The sequence below is a fragment of the Danio rerio genome, chromosome 7 (genome assembly GCF_049306965.1).
Source record: "Danio rerio strain Tuebingen ecotype United States chromosome 7, GRCz12tu, whole genome shotgun sequence".
Classification (NCBI taxonomy): domain Eukaryota; kingdom Metazoa; phylum Chordata; class Actinopteri; order Cypriniformes; family Danionidae; genus Danio; species Danio rerio.
Genome location: NC_133182.1, coordinates 58,816,872 through 58,830,740, shown reverse-complemented (window position 1 = coordinate 58,830,740; position 13,869 = coordinate 58,816,872). Strand labels below are relative to the sequence as shown.

Below are 13,869 nucleotides of genomic sequence, written 5' to 3'. Positions count from 1 at the left end.
ATATATATATATAATCTTATTTCTACTGTCCACCAGAGGTTGCATTTCGGTCACAGACACACACTTTGAGAGCCTTCCTGACTGAATAAATAACCCAGGGTGCTGAAAAAAATTGGCTAAACTGGCATTGAGACAGTTAAAGTGGCTAAAACAGACAGGTGTTCAGGCACATAGCACATTTTCAAAGCAGAGTATCTGACTCACTCAGCATGTTTCTTAAATATCTGCAAACATAGTATAGTATTTTATACTACAGAAGAGTCAAATACGTACATACAGCACCTTTAAGAGCATTTGGTGATTTTACTCGTCATACAGTAGGCATCATTTATCTTCTCATCACTGACATGCAGTCTAAATAATCTCTTGGTTGTTGTGTATAAACATTTGAATGCTTCCACACTGTACCAGTTTCTGCATTTTTTATAAAGCATCCGTCTTGAGGTCGGTAATTCTGGTGTAAATATTTTCTGTGCGTGATAAGGCTAGATGGGAATCAGGGAACTAAATTGTTCAACTTAGCCAATCACGTCAGACAAGAAAGAATAAACAAAGTAGTGACTGCATGTTGAAGAAAGTAAAAATACCGTTGCAGCACTAAAAATGTACTTGAGAAAATGTAAAAGTACACATTATTTAACTACTTAGTAAAGTACAATTTCTGAGAAATAATAATCAACTAGAATAATTTGAGTATTTGAAATTCATTACTTTACACCACTGTAATTACGACATTGCTTTAACAATTTCTGCATTTCCTGTGAATAAATAACAGCATTTTAGACAATCCACACACTAAAAGTCACGGTTCCACACAATTCATTTGTGTGGGGACAATTTGAAGGAATGAAGTTAATTATTAGTTTTTACGATTTTAAATGAACATACATGAAACAATTGAGTTGTCTCCCCAAAAACCTAAGAATTGTGTTGTTTCAACTCATATAAAATAAGTACAGTAGTTTGAACAAGCAGCAAATGTCATTTTTTTGAGTGCATGAGGATGTGTGTGAAAAGGCACTTGGGAATAATTCAGCCTCATCCTAATAAATGACAGAATTGCGCATCTGAGCCAAACAGGACAAAAGCCAGCGGACTCCTCCTCTGTCACTAATTTTCTGAGGGGAAAAAAGATTTGCCTAGCACAAAATATATCATGCAAAATATGATTTGTGGTCAGCCTGTGTTTCTTTCTCTTATTAACTGTTAGAGTTTATAAAAAAAATTAAGCATTCATATAGTATGGTTTAGTTACTGTATAAATAACATCATATTTATTATCTAATGTTCTTACATCATATGCACCAGCTTTGATCTGTTGGTAAAGTCGATGTTGGTCTTCATCCCAGAAAGGAGGGTAACCCACAAGAAGGATGTAAAGAATCACACCTATTGATAAAAAAAAGGCAATGGAAATATTTGTAAGTATCAAATATATAAAATGCATTATTTCTTTTATATATATATATATATATATATATATATATATATATATATATATATATATATATATATATATATATATATAATGCATTAAGATCACCCAAAGAAGGCTCAATAACTTCCTGATGCTTACTACAGACAATATTTTTTTTGATACAGCTATAGAAACCGTACACTCACCGACTACTTTATTAGGTACACCTTTCTTACTGCTTGTTGACGCAAATTTCTAATCAGCCAATCACATTGCAGCAACTCGATGCAATTAGGCATGTAGAGATGATCAAGACAATCTGCTGCAGTTCAAACTGAGCATCAGAATGGGAAAGAATCATGATTTAAGTGACTTTCAATGTGCCATGGTTGTTGGTGCCTGACTGGCTGGTCTGAGTATTTCAGAAACTGCCGATTTACTTAAATTTTCACTCATAACCACCTCTGGGGTTTACAGAGAATGACCTGAAAAAGCGATAAGATCCAGTGAGCAGCAGTGGAGGTGGTGGTGTGAGGACATTTTTGTGGCACACTATTGGCCCATTAGTACCAATTGAGCATCGTGTAAATGTCACAGACTACCACAGTATTGTTGCTGACTATGTCCTTCTCTTTATGACCAAAGTATACCCATCTTCTGATGGCTATTTTCAGCAGGATAACGCGCCATGTCATAAAGCACGAATCATCTCAGACTGGTTTCTTGACCATGACAATGAGTTCGCTACTCAAATGGCCTCCACAATCATCAGATGTCAATCCATAGAGCACATTTGGGATGAGGTGGAATGGGAGATTCGCATCATGGATGTGCAGCCGACAAATCTGCAGCAACTGTGTGATGCTATCATGCCAAAATCTCTAAGAATTGTTTCCAGTATCTTGTTGAAACTATGTCACGAAGGATTAAAGCAGTCCGGAAGGCAAAAGGGTCCAACCAGGTACTAGTAAGGTGTACCTAATAAAGTGGCCGTGAGTATACAGTCACTTAAAAAATGGCAACATGATAATGATTATATAAATCACCATCAATATATAATAATATAAGAGTTCTCTTGTGAAATTGTAATTATTTTTCAATGTGCTGTGTAAGGGCAAGGCAGTGGTGCAGTAGGTAGTGCTGTCACTTCACACCAAGAAGGTTGCATGTTCTAGCCTCGGCTGGGTCAACTGGCGTTTCTGTGTGGAGTTTGCATGTTCTCCCTGCATTCGCGTGGGTTTCCTCCGGGTGCTCAGGTTTCCCCCCACAGTCCAAAGACATGCGGTACAGATGAATAAGGTAAGAGTTTATGAGTGTGAATGAGTGTGTGTGGATGTTTCCCAGAGATGGGTTGCGGCTGGAAAGACATTCGCTGTGTAAAAATGTGCTGAATAAGTGAGCACGTAATAAATGAATGAATGTGCTGTGTAATGGACAGAAGATTTTTAAACATAAAATTTTTTATAACTAACTACCAATTAAAAATAATTATTTTAGGTGGCAAAATAGATTGACCTGTTTATTTATTTATTTATTTATTTATTTATTTTATTTTTGCAAAATATACATAAGAAAAAATCTTTCTTAATAAATTTTATTTCAGCAAAAGTAGAAAGTAGTGTCCATGCATTTTCTTATTGGCTTAGTCCCTTTATTAATCAGGGGTCGCCACAGTGGAATGAACCGCCAACCTATTCAGCATATGTTTTACACACCATATATCCTTCCAGCTGCGACCCAACACCGGAAAACACCCATACACTACGGCCAATTTAGTTTATTCAATTTACCTATACCACATGTCTTTGGACTGTGGGTGAAAATGGAGCACATGTGGAGAACAAGCAAACTTCACACACAAATGCCAACTGACCCAGCCGGGGCTCGAACCAGCGACCTTCTTCAGCGATCGTAAAACCCCCTGGGCCACTGTGACGCCTGTTGAAAGTAGTGTTCATTCTCATAATTTCATTCACTTTTCTTGATTCTGAATTTAATGTAAGTTTTTGTTCTTTGAACCCAAATATTAAACTTGTAAATGCATACACACACACACACACACAAAAACACACTCTGCCACAGTGTGGCAGGCAAGAAAGATTATATGTGGATGAAACAGCAGCAAAATGTTATCTTTCTAAATAACATATTACATTCAGGAACACAAATAAAGACAAATATTCCTTTGCTAGCAAAATGTTGAAAATACCTGAAAAAAACACAGTGAGGAAATTGGGATAAGAACATGATTACAGTAAAGTAAACTAGAAATAGGTGAGCAACCTATTACTTTCAATGTATTATATTTTGTGTTGTGATCAAACTACATGCTGCAATATTGTTAGAAAGCTACATACAGAAATAAAACTCACTTGCAAGCTGCAAAAATGCCAATGATTAACTACCTACCGCATGCCCACATGTCTACGGGTTTGCCATAAGGTTCCTTCCTCAGCACCTCAGGAGACAGATAACCTGGAGTTCCAGCAAACCCTTGAAAAAAAAAAAAAAAAGCAGTGACCTCATTTAAACTTAAAGCTTTTTCTCTTTTAAACAGTCTACAAAATGAGTTCTCCCTGAATTATCCCAAGTACAATTTACTTAAGGCAGTTTTGCCTTTGGATTGCAGCCTAATTCTAAAATAACTTTAGTCCCTGATGTCCCATCAAGCCCTAGAGGCAAACAAGCCCATAATGAGAGTGCAGCCAAAGAGGAAAACTGGAGCTGAGTATAAAGCCCAAGAGATCATTGTAATTAAACGGTAACACCACCAGGGTTTGTCCAAATGTAAGACTAATCACGCAACTTCCACATAAAGCTTGGTCATAAAACATAATGATCAGTCTTTTCTGTGATTAAAGCCATTTTACAGAAAAAAACTAAAACAATAAAACAGGTAAAGGCTACATCGATTTTTTTTAAACAATGATTGATTAATAGCCCTAATGTAATTAAATTGTATGTGAATAAGCCAGTAGAGTTTTAATCATAATTCTTTTAAATAAGATAAATATATTTACCTTTCCTCCTAAATTGTAAAAAAAAAAATCTAAAAAAATGTAAATGTTTCTGCCTTATATTTTTCAGCTGAATCATTCCAACATACATCAATTAAAACATCCGTTTAAAGTTTGGATAACTTAAAAAATAAAGTTTAAACATAATTAACCTTTAAAAAAATAATTATAGAAACCTGAAAACGTATGTTGTTATAATTTTTTTTTTTACAAATGTTATGTCAAAGATATTTTGAAAAATCAAAAATCAAACAAAAAGAGCCCAGGGGTAGCTTAAATAATGTGTCTGCGCTCTTTGGGTAAGGGATTCATCAAAATAAACAACAAAAATCAATCCAAGGCACTCGAAAATTGTGGAATTAAATATTAAAAAGTCTTTATTGACTTAGCTATTCCTTAAAACAGCACTGAAATGGCACAGTTTTAAGGAATAGCCATTCAATAAAGGCTTTCTTATATTTTTCCCACATTTTTCGAGTGCCTTGGACTGATTTTTGCTGTATATTTTGAAATTAAACCTGTAATTATTGACTTCCATGATATTTGTGTTTTGTAATATGCATGTAAATGATTACAGGTTTCTTTAAAATATCTCCTTTTATGTCCTTTTTTATGTACACACAAAAACACTTAATGCTCGATTTTGACGATCCATGCGCAAAGCGCAGGGCACAAATGCTTTCAGGGCATGTCAGGATCCATTTTTGCTAATATAAGAACGGAAAAATCCACTTTGCGCTGTGGCGCATGGTCTATAAGGGTTGAGTTTATGTTCTTAAAGTTATAGTTATAGGTGTGTTTTGAAAAAAAACAATCATCTTCTATTCCCTTTAAGAGGCAGTTGCATTGCGCCATAAGCGCATTTGCTATTTACATGACGTAAAGTAAGTGTAGGTGTAAAAACTGAGCATTTCATTAGCAAGAAAACAGTTAAACAGAGCATCTACAGCGTGAGATTGAAAGATAAGGCATCTCATAATCTAGTTTCACTTTTGCTCTCGGGGATAGGGAAACCTTGTACGCACAGACATCAGTTAACCATTAAATAATTAATTTAGTTTGTTAAGCGCAAATATTTGTTTCAAAACTGTTTCTAAATTCAGTTCTAGTTTCCGGCAAACGAATAATTGAACAATAATAACAAAGTGTGTTCAAAAACTGTTATATCCTAATACACATGCTGTGCCCCATATGGTCTAAAACCTGACAGGTGGACAAATCTAAGCTTGTTTTTAATAAAAAAAATATAAATATGCATATAATAAATAATATTGCTAATAATGATAACATTATGCAAAAGCAAATTGAATAAACGGAAAAAGCCTCCCGAGATGAAGAAAGTATGAAGACAGTGGTTTTTAAATTCATGTAGGCTAGAAAATAATATGTTTTGTAATATTTTAATACTTTATATTTATATCCTATATATATATATCCTTAATATTATATATCTTTTTCATATGTAAAGATATTTGCGTATTGCTCTACATCTTGTGTGTATTAAACAGTATGTAAGCCAGGCGCATTCTGTGCCAGACAATAGAACAGCTTTGTTCAGGTCTAAAGAACAGAATATTATAGTTTCTCAAAATAGCAACGCACCAGCAATGCGCCAAAACACGCCTGCTTTTTTAGGGCGCACATATGAGCGCAAATGCATTTGCTACTTAAACAGCGTGGCGCAACATCTCAAAATGACTCTTGCACCGAGCTGATATTAGCAAATAACAATTGCGCCGGGTGTATGATAGGGCCCTTAAACTGGTTTGGAAAGTCAAGGGTGATTAAATGATTTACCATTTTGAGTGAACAATTCTCTTAAAGACATTTGAATAAATTAATTATCATTTAATAATCCATTAAAATCAATAAATAAATTTTATTCTACTGCTATCTCCAGCATTTCTATAGATAAACAAAAACTGTGCATGTCTTGGTTTATCTGGAATATGCTGAGTGCACAGAAATTCTTATTTGACGTGGACTATGCTGTTTGATTAGTATTTTCTCTCTTATCATGTCATTGACTAATTTGCATAGTGATAGTACAATAACATTTTAATCCAGTGTTTTAAAAGTCAATACTAACCAAACCATGCTTGCTGGTCTCCCTGTACCTCGATAGCCAGGCCAAAATCAGCCAGTTTCACTGCTGCACCCTTTAGTTTGCTGGCTAAGAGAAGATTCTCTGGCTTTGGTGAAAGACAAACAAATGAGGGAATTCATTCAAATTACTTGTGGTACAGGCAAAAAAGAGGACATCAGTCTTCAAAGAACTGATGCAATAAAGAAGACTTGAGTCAAAAACACAAAAACAAGTTTTTAACATTTCTAAAACTGATCATGAAAATTCATTTTTGATAGATGTTTTTGCTTGGATGTATTTTTGAGCCAAGTCTTTCAAAATGTTCCAGCATTTGTAGTGTTATGCAGAAGAGCACTGCGACCAGACTTAATGTTTTAATCAGATAGCAACACTTAATTTGGATTAAAATGGATTAAAATGTCTGAACACCTTATTTGTGCAAATATTAATTTTATCTGATATGAATCTAAATACATTTATCTGTAGCGATATATGTTTTTTTTTTTATTAATATTTGTAAAAACATTAATAGGTCAGTAGCAATCTCTGCACAACTCAACAAGACAGAAGAAAATAATTAGGGATGCTCCGATCGATCAGCTAAAGATCAGTAGCGTGAGGGCTTGAGTAATCATTGCGCTGGTGTCACAACAGCTAAAATATATACAGATGCAGTGCAACCTATTTATTGACCTTATTCTAAAATGCGGAAGTGCGTCTGTTATCGCGATTGTCTTAGAACTTCCGATTCAGTCGCCTATGGGAGAAATGACTAGGAATAATAAACGGCAAAAAATGGTCAATCTGCTTACTCTACAAACAAATGTTTGCATGACTATACAGACCAAGTAGAATAATATAATAAAAAAAAATCAAATTGCAACATCAAGCAGCATAACAAGCAGTTTTTAACGTCAAAAAATGAATTGAAGTGAATGAGACCGGAAGTCTCGAGCCAAAAAGATTCAAATGGCAGTGCCCGTTCGTCGGCAGACAATATGGTGAATACAGTCTATTGGCGCGAGTCTTTGTTTTGAAGCTCTCTTTGTTATTTTTCCAGGGTTTTAAGCTGCTGTGACATCTCGTTTTCCAAGAGCTTGATTCTGTGCCTGACGATCGGGTTGTCGTGGTCCTAACCTTCGACTACCACCCATTCTCCTTCAGGCTGAGCCTGGTCGGGTTCCATGGGATAAAACCCAGCCACCAGGTGCTTGCATACGAGCCCCAACCCCAGGCCTAGCTAATTAATAATATAACTTCTTGTGAACACTCATTGCAATTAATAGTAGTTTATAGGCCTTTTATAGTTTATGGGTTAATAGTAGTTTCCTTTCAGTAAAGAATTAATGGATTTATAGGTGTGCATTTTAACTTCTTGCATCAAATATGTGGTCCAAAACTTTTCTTAACAGACACATGTTAAATTCCAATTTTTTCATTAGAGTTATTATGTAAAACAGCTTCTAGTCATGACATGAGATGTGTTTACGGATTATATGCAGCATCTTTCATTTATTCTCCTAGGTAAGGCGAGATCTCCGCTTAAGTATCATACTTAAAGGAAAAAAATGCTTAATGCATTATAAAGCATCAGAATCGGTATTCAGTATCGACAGATCTACATGACAAAGAATCAGTACTCTGTATCGGCTGAAAATATCCTGATTGGAGCATCCCTAAAAATAATGATATCATATTCAGCAACTCTGCACATGGAAATAACTCTTTGTCAACATTTAAAGAACCTATATTTTTTTTTTGTGAAGAAAAAGATATAAAGAAATCATAAACCAGGGATGACACCTCACATACAAACTAAACACCTTTAGACAACCCCTTCCATATGAGCCTTTTAAAGCATAAAATGGAGTATATTACAATAGCAATTCTCAAACCTAGTCCTGGAGTGCCACTGCTCTGCATCTTTTGGATTGTTTCTAGAAAGGATACAGCTGTAATTGGAAGTTAATGTGAATTATTGATATTATTTATTAAATCACCTATTATTTGTGTTTAACTAACCTCTACCACAACCCCAAACCGCACAGTGAATTAAAAAACGCTAATTATAAGGAAAAGTATTTGTATTACTCATTAAATTACCCTTTAAATTGTATTTTATTAATGCCTACTTCTACCTCAATGATTTCAGTATTGTAAAAATATTCATTATAGTCGTACAGTGTCACAAAAATGATGCTATATTGACCAGAGTATCCACAGCTCTATCCCATCTAGACTTTACCCATATTTAGTTTAACACACCTGATTTAGATAACCAGCTCGTTAGAAGAGTGCAGCAAAAATGAACCAAGATTGACATGTTCCCTCCATAGTGTTTACTGCTCTCTACTCTTTGTACATAGGGACTGAACTTAAAGTTTACTTATGAAACTTATTACAGAAATCTGAAAGTTCACTAAACCGTAATCATCACATTAGCATACTGTACAAGCCACGTCTAGCCAGACAAAACGAACACACTTCTTTCTAATTGGAATCATGGCAAAATATCCCATGATTTCCACTTTGCAGGGCACTTACTGTATGTCCGAAAGGAACAAACATCTGAAGCATTAAAAGTATACCAGGACATGGTTTGAGAACGTTCGAGGTTACTAAAGTAACCCTTCGTTCCCCGAGGAGGGGAACGGAAGCACTATAAGTGGATTTGATTGTAAAATCCACGCATTGGGAGGTTCGGTTCAGAAGCTACTCGTCTGAAAGAGTATTGAACGGGCCAATTAAGAATAAATTGGCAGCGCAAGCCTGCGCAGGTGAGCGGCATAAGCAATCAACTGAGTATATAAGCTCACCTGGCGCAGCAGACGCTATCCTTTTTAAGCTGAAGAGACTTTCAACAGCTAAGGGACAGTCATTATGGCGACGGAGTATAGTGCTTCCGTTCCCCTCCTCGGGGAACGAAGGGTTACTTTAGTAACCTCGAACGTTCCCCTTCGGGGGGAACTTCAGCACTATAAGTGGATTTGATTGTAAAATCCACGCATTGGGAGCCCATTGAAAGCGCCATAATGACTGCACCTTACCAACACCCCCGATGAGGAGATAGTCAAGCAAGCGTGACGCACCCACATCATGGGGGGCGCGGTCCTCCAACGTGTCCCTGGCCCTAATTTATCCTACTTCAACAGAAGTTTTACGGATTTATATATATTTTTTGGGAAGTCGTGAGCATCTAGATAATTCTAGGAAAATACGACAGTACGTTGGGAAGCGTGCAATCCCGATAGGGAGGACGCTGCGGAGGCCATCCGTTACCCAAGGGGGGATAGATGGCAGAATTTACATATGGACTAGCCCTAAAAAGGGGGAGTACGCATAGCAAAAGAGTGGTTAGCGAGGAGGGAAGACACGGGTCCGCCCAGGGGGGGGGGGACTTAACCGTGGCTGAATAAGCATATGGGATCGCCTAGTGGGGACCACGCATAGCAGGCACCTTTACCCAAAACGCGGGCTGACCAGCGGGCAGACCTACAACGTAGTGGGCCAGCAAGTGACTCCTCCGCTGAGTCAGTGCTGGGGGCCACGGAGGAATCTGCAGGGCTCACCTGACGGGGAACTTTACTGACAGATAAAAAGGCGCACGTATCTCCGTGTTAGGGAAAATGGCGCAGCAAGCGTGTTTCAACACCCTACCGAATTGTTTCCTCAATCACCAAGGGTTACCTAATACCCTTGAGGAAACCGGCTCCACTCGCAGATTGTAAAACCTTGCAAATGTGTTGGGTGTCACCCAGCCCGCAGCTCTACAGATGTCTGTTAGAGGGGCGCCGCGTGCGCGCGCTCGAGAGGATGCGAAGCTCCGAGTGGAGTGCGCACGCGCTCTCGGGGGACGCGGCTCATCTCGGCTCTGATAGTGAAAGAAAGGCATCCACAATCTAGTGGGAACTTATTTCGGTACGGCACTTCCCTGCTGCCGACCGCTATAACAGACGAAGAGCTGCTCAGATGATCTAAACTCTGAGTGCGGTCCGGATAATACGCAAAACGCGAACTGGACAATAAAGAAGGGCTGGGTCTGCCTCCTCCGAGGGCAGCGCTTGCAGGCTCACTACCTCGTATTAAAACGGAGTGGTAGGAACCTTGGGCACATATCGCGGGCGGGGTCTCATACGTGAGAGAAGCCAGCCCAATTACAGGCACGAGTCACTGACCGGAAAATGCCTCCGGGTCCCCGACCCTCTAATCGATATCAACGCGACCAGCAGAGCTGTCTTCAGGGACAGAAAATACTGAGTCGAGGATCGAAGGGATCTGACGCGGCTTGTGTAGCGAGGGCGAGATCCTAAGAGGGCATGAGAGGGGGCGGGGTGGATTAATTCGCTTAACGCCCCTGAGGAACCGGATGATGAGGTTATGCGTTCCCACGGTGCTGCCAGCCACCGCGTTATGAGAGCGGAGATGGCAGCCACGTAACCTTGAGTGTGGAGGGCGACAGCCTGCTCTCCAACTTCTCTCGGCGTAAAGAAAGCACAACGCTGATCTGGCAAATTACGGGGGTCTTCTCAGCGAGAGACACACCATTCAGTGAATAGACTTCACGTCAGGGCATAGGCGCGCTCGGGGAGGGGGCTCTAGCCCGAGTGACGGTATTAGCCACCGCAATCGGAGGTTACCTAAGTCTTCCTCGCGTCTAAAAATCTCTTCAAAGATCGGCGAGGGTGCCAGGTGGTGCCCTGTCCCTGAGAGAGTAGGTGCTCTCTCGAAGGGACTGCCAGGGGAGGGCTATCGCGAGGGAGAGCTCTGACATCCAGGTCCGGTTGAGCCAGAGGGGCGCAACCAGCAACCTGTTCCTCGTCCTCCCTGACCATGCACAGTAACTGCGCGAGCAGGCTCACTAGGGGAAACGCGTATTGCGCGTGCCCCGAGGCCAGCTGTAAGCCAGTGCATCCGTGCCGAGAGCACTCGGTCAGGGAAAGAACAACTGGCAATGAGCGATCTCGGGGGAAGCAACAGATCGATCTGGGCTTCCCCGAATCGCGCCCATATCAGCTGAACAGACTCGGGGTGGAGTCTCCATTCTCCAGGACGCAAGGCTGCCGTGAGAGCGCATCGGCTGCACGGTTGAGCTTGCCTGAATATGAATGGCGTGCAGCGATTTCAGCCGCGGATGACTCCAGAGGAGCAGACGGCGGGCGAGCTGAGACATGCGGCGAGAGCGCATACCCCCTATACGGCTGATATACGCCACCGCCGCCGTACTGTCCGTCCTGACCAGCACGTGTTGCCGCTCCAACACCGGAAAAAAACGGTGGAGAGCGGGGAACACTGCCAACAGCTCCAGGCGATATGCCAATGCAACTGGGTACCTTTCCACAGGTCCGCAGCCGCATGCCCGCAACGCACAGCCCCCCAGCCCGTGTTGGAAGCGTCTGCTGAAACGACAACAAGACTGGACGCCTGTTCTAGAGACACCCAGGCCTGTAGGAACGAGGGGTCGCTCCAAGGGCTGAGGGCGCGGCGACACAGCGCAGTAACAGAGACTCGGTGTGCGCGCGCGTGCCATGCGCGTCTGGGGACTCGATCGTGAAGCCAGTGCTGAAGTGGTCTCATATAGAATAATCCGAGCGGCATGAAGCGGCTGCGGATGCCATATGCCCCAGGAGCCTCTGAAATAGTTTCAGTGGGACCACTATTTTACTGTCGAGCTCTCTCAGACAGTACAGCATCAGCTGAGCGCGCTCTCCGGAGAGGCGCGCTGCCATGGTGACCGAGTCCAGCTCCAGCCCGAGAGAAGAGATCCTCTGCACGGGGGCGAGTTTGCTCTTTTCTCGGTTGACCTGAAACCCCCACAGGTGGAAGTGCCAGAGCACTTTGTCTCTGTGCATAATCAACTCTGTGCATAATCAAAAGAGAGGGCAATTCAGCCAGTCGTAAAGAAATTGAGTATGCAGATGCCCGCGAGCCGAAGGGGCGCTGAGGCACCCTCCGCGGGCTTGGTGAGGACCCGCGGAGACAGAGAGAGCCCGAAGGGGAGGGCTTTGTATTGCCAAGCTCGACCTTCAAACGCAAACCGCAGAAACTGTCGGTGGCGAGGAAGAGTGGAGACATGGAAATACGCGTCCATCAGGTCTAATGCTGCAGACCAACCCAGAGGACGAACGCACCGGAGGATGCGCTTCTGCGTGAGCATTCTGAACGGCAGCTTGTGCAGGCAGCGGTTCAAAACGCGCAGATCTAGGATTGGCCGTGACCCACCGCTCTTTTGGGCACGATGAAGCGTGGGCTGTAAAACCCGCTCTCCATCTCGGCTGGAGGGAGCGGCTCGATTGCATCCTTCGCCAGGAGGACAGCAATCTCCTCTCGCAAGACAGGGGCGGACAGGGGGCTGACCCTGGTGAATACACACCCGTGACTTGGGGGGCCGTTTCGCGAACTGAATCGCATAGCCGAGTCTGATTGTGCGTATGAGCCACCGCGAAGAGCTGGCCCGCGCTAACCAGGCAGGCAGAGCTCTCGCTAATGGACTCATCGCTACAATCGCTGACGTACCAGCAGTGGGGCAGCGCGGAGTGGGTGTGCTGATCCGGGAAGCTCGCGGGTCCCACGGAAAAGCTGGAGGTGAGATATTTGCTCTCACTCCAAACCCGAGCTCCGGAGGGGAGGCTCGAGGGGTGGGAGAAAGGAGACCGTCCTCCCAGCGCTCGTGAGCCACTGGCGAAACGCACCGAATCTGCAAGCTAGAAAGCATAGCGTCCCAGACTGGCAGATTTCGGGCTGTCACATCTGGGGAAATGAAAAGTGCCCTTTCATAATGTTTTCATGGCAGTAAAAAGTGCCGTTGGAAATGGGGCCCCGCCCTCCAGCGGGGAAAGAGCAAGTTCCCTCTTCTCCAGATGGCCTGTCCCAGGGGCGCTTCGCGGTCCGTTGCCGGACTTAGCGGCGTTCTGGGCAGGGGGGCTGCCTGCTTCCGAGGTGCCCGACGCGCTCGCTTCGCCTTAGGCGTGTGCGGGGGCGGAGCAGCTCTCGTAGGCGGGCGCCTTCGGCGAGGAGCAGGTATGAATGGCACGGCGGGCGGAGCGGGCTACGGACCGCCGATAAGACATCACCCACCAACTGCTCTCTCACCGCCTTGAATTCCTGGGTGAATTCACAGACAGTGTCGCCGAACCTGGCTGGGGATATGGGGAAGTCAAGAAAGCGGACTTTGTCGACTTTGTGCATATCAGCCAGGGGTGGCGCTCCTGGACCACTAATGTGGACATCGTCCTCCCCAACGCACACGCAGCGGACTCAGTAGTCCGAAGAGCTAAGTCGGCGGCGGTGCGAAGCTCGTAAGCCTGGGTTGGACCCACCCTCGTGCAGCTCGGCCAGCGCCTGCGCTTGGT

The 13,869-nt window shown here is 42.6% G+C and overlaps 1 protein-coding gene across 18 annotated transcripts in view; it reads right to left on the bottom strand.

Annotated features, from left to right (window-relative positions):
- The window catches only part of camk2d1 (calcium/calmodulin-dependent protein kinase (CaM kinase) II delta 1), a 154,806-nt gene that overhangs the window by 42,010 nt on the left and 98,927 nt on the right, over positions 1-13,869 (bottom strand). For all 18 annotated transcript variants that reach the window (XR_012382377.1, XR_012382382.1, XR_012382379.1 and 15 more), the window contains exons 7-9: positions 6,524-6,626; positions 3,827-3,910; positions 1,295-1,389 (exon numbers count right to left, since the gene is read on the bottom strand). Coding sequence is in view for 12 of the 18 variants with exons in the window: in NM_001114708.2 (NP_001108180.1) it covers positions 1,295-1,389; positions 3,827-3,910; positions 6,524-6,626 (282 nt within the window). In the remaining 6 variants the exon portion in view is untranslated. The remainder of the gene's footprint in view (positions 1-1,294; positions 1,390-3,826; positions 3,911-6,523; positions 6,627-13,869) is intronic.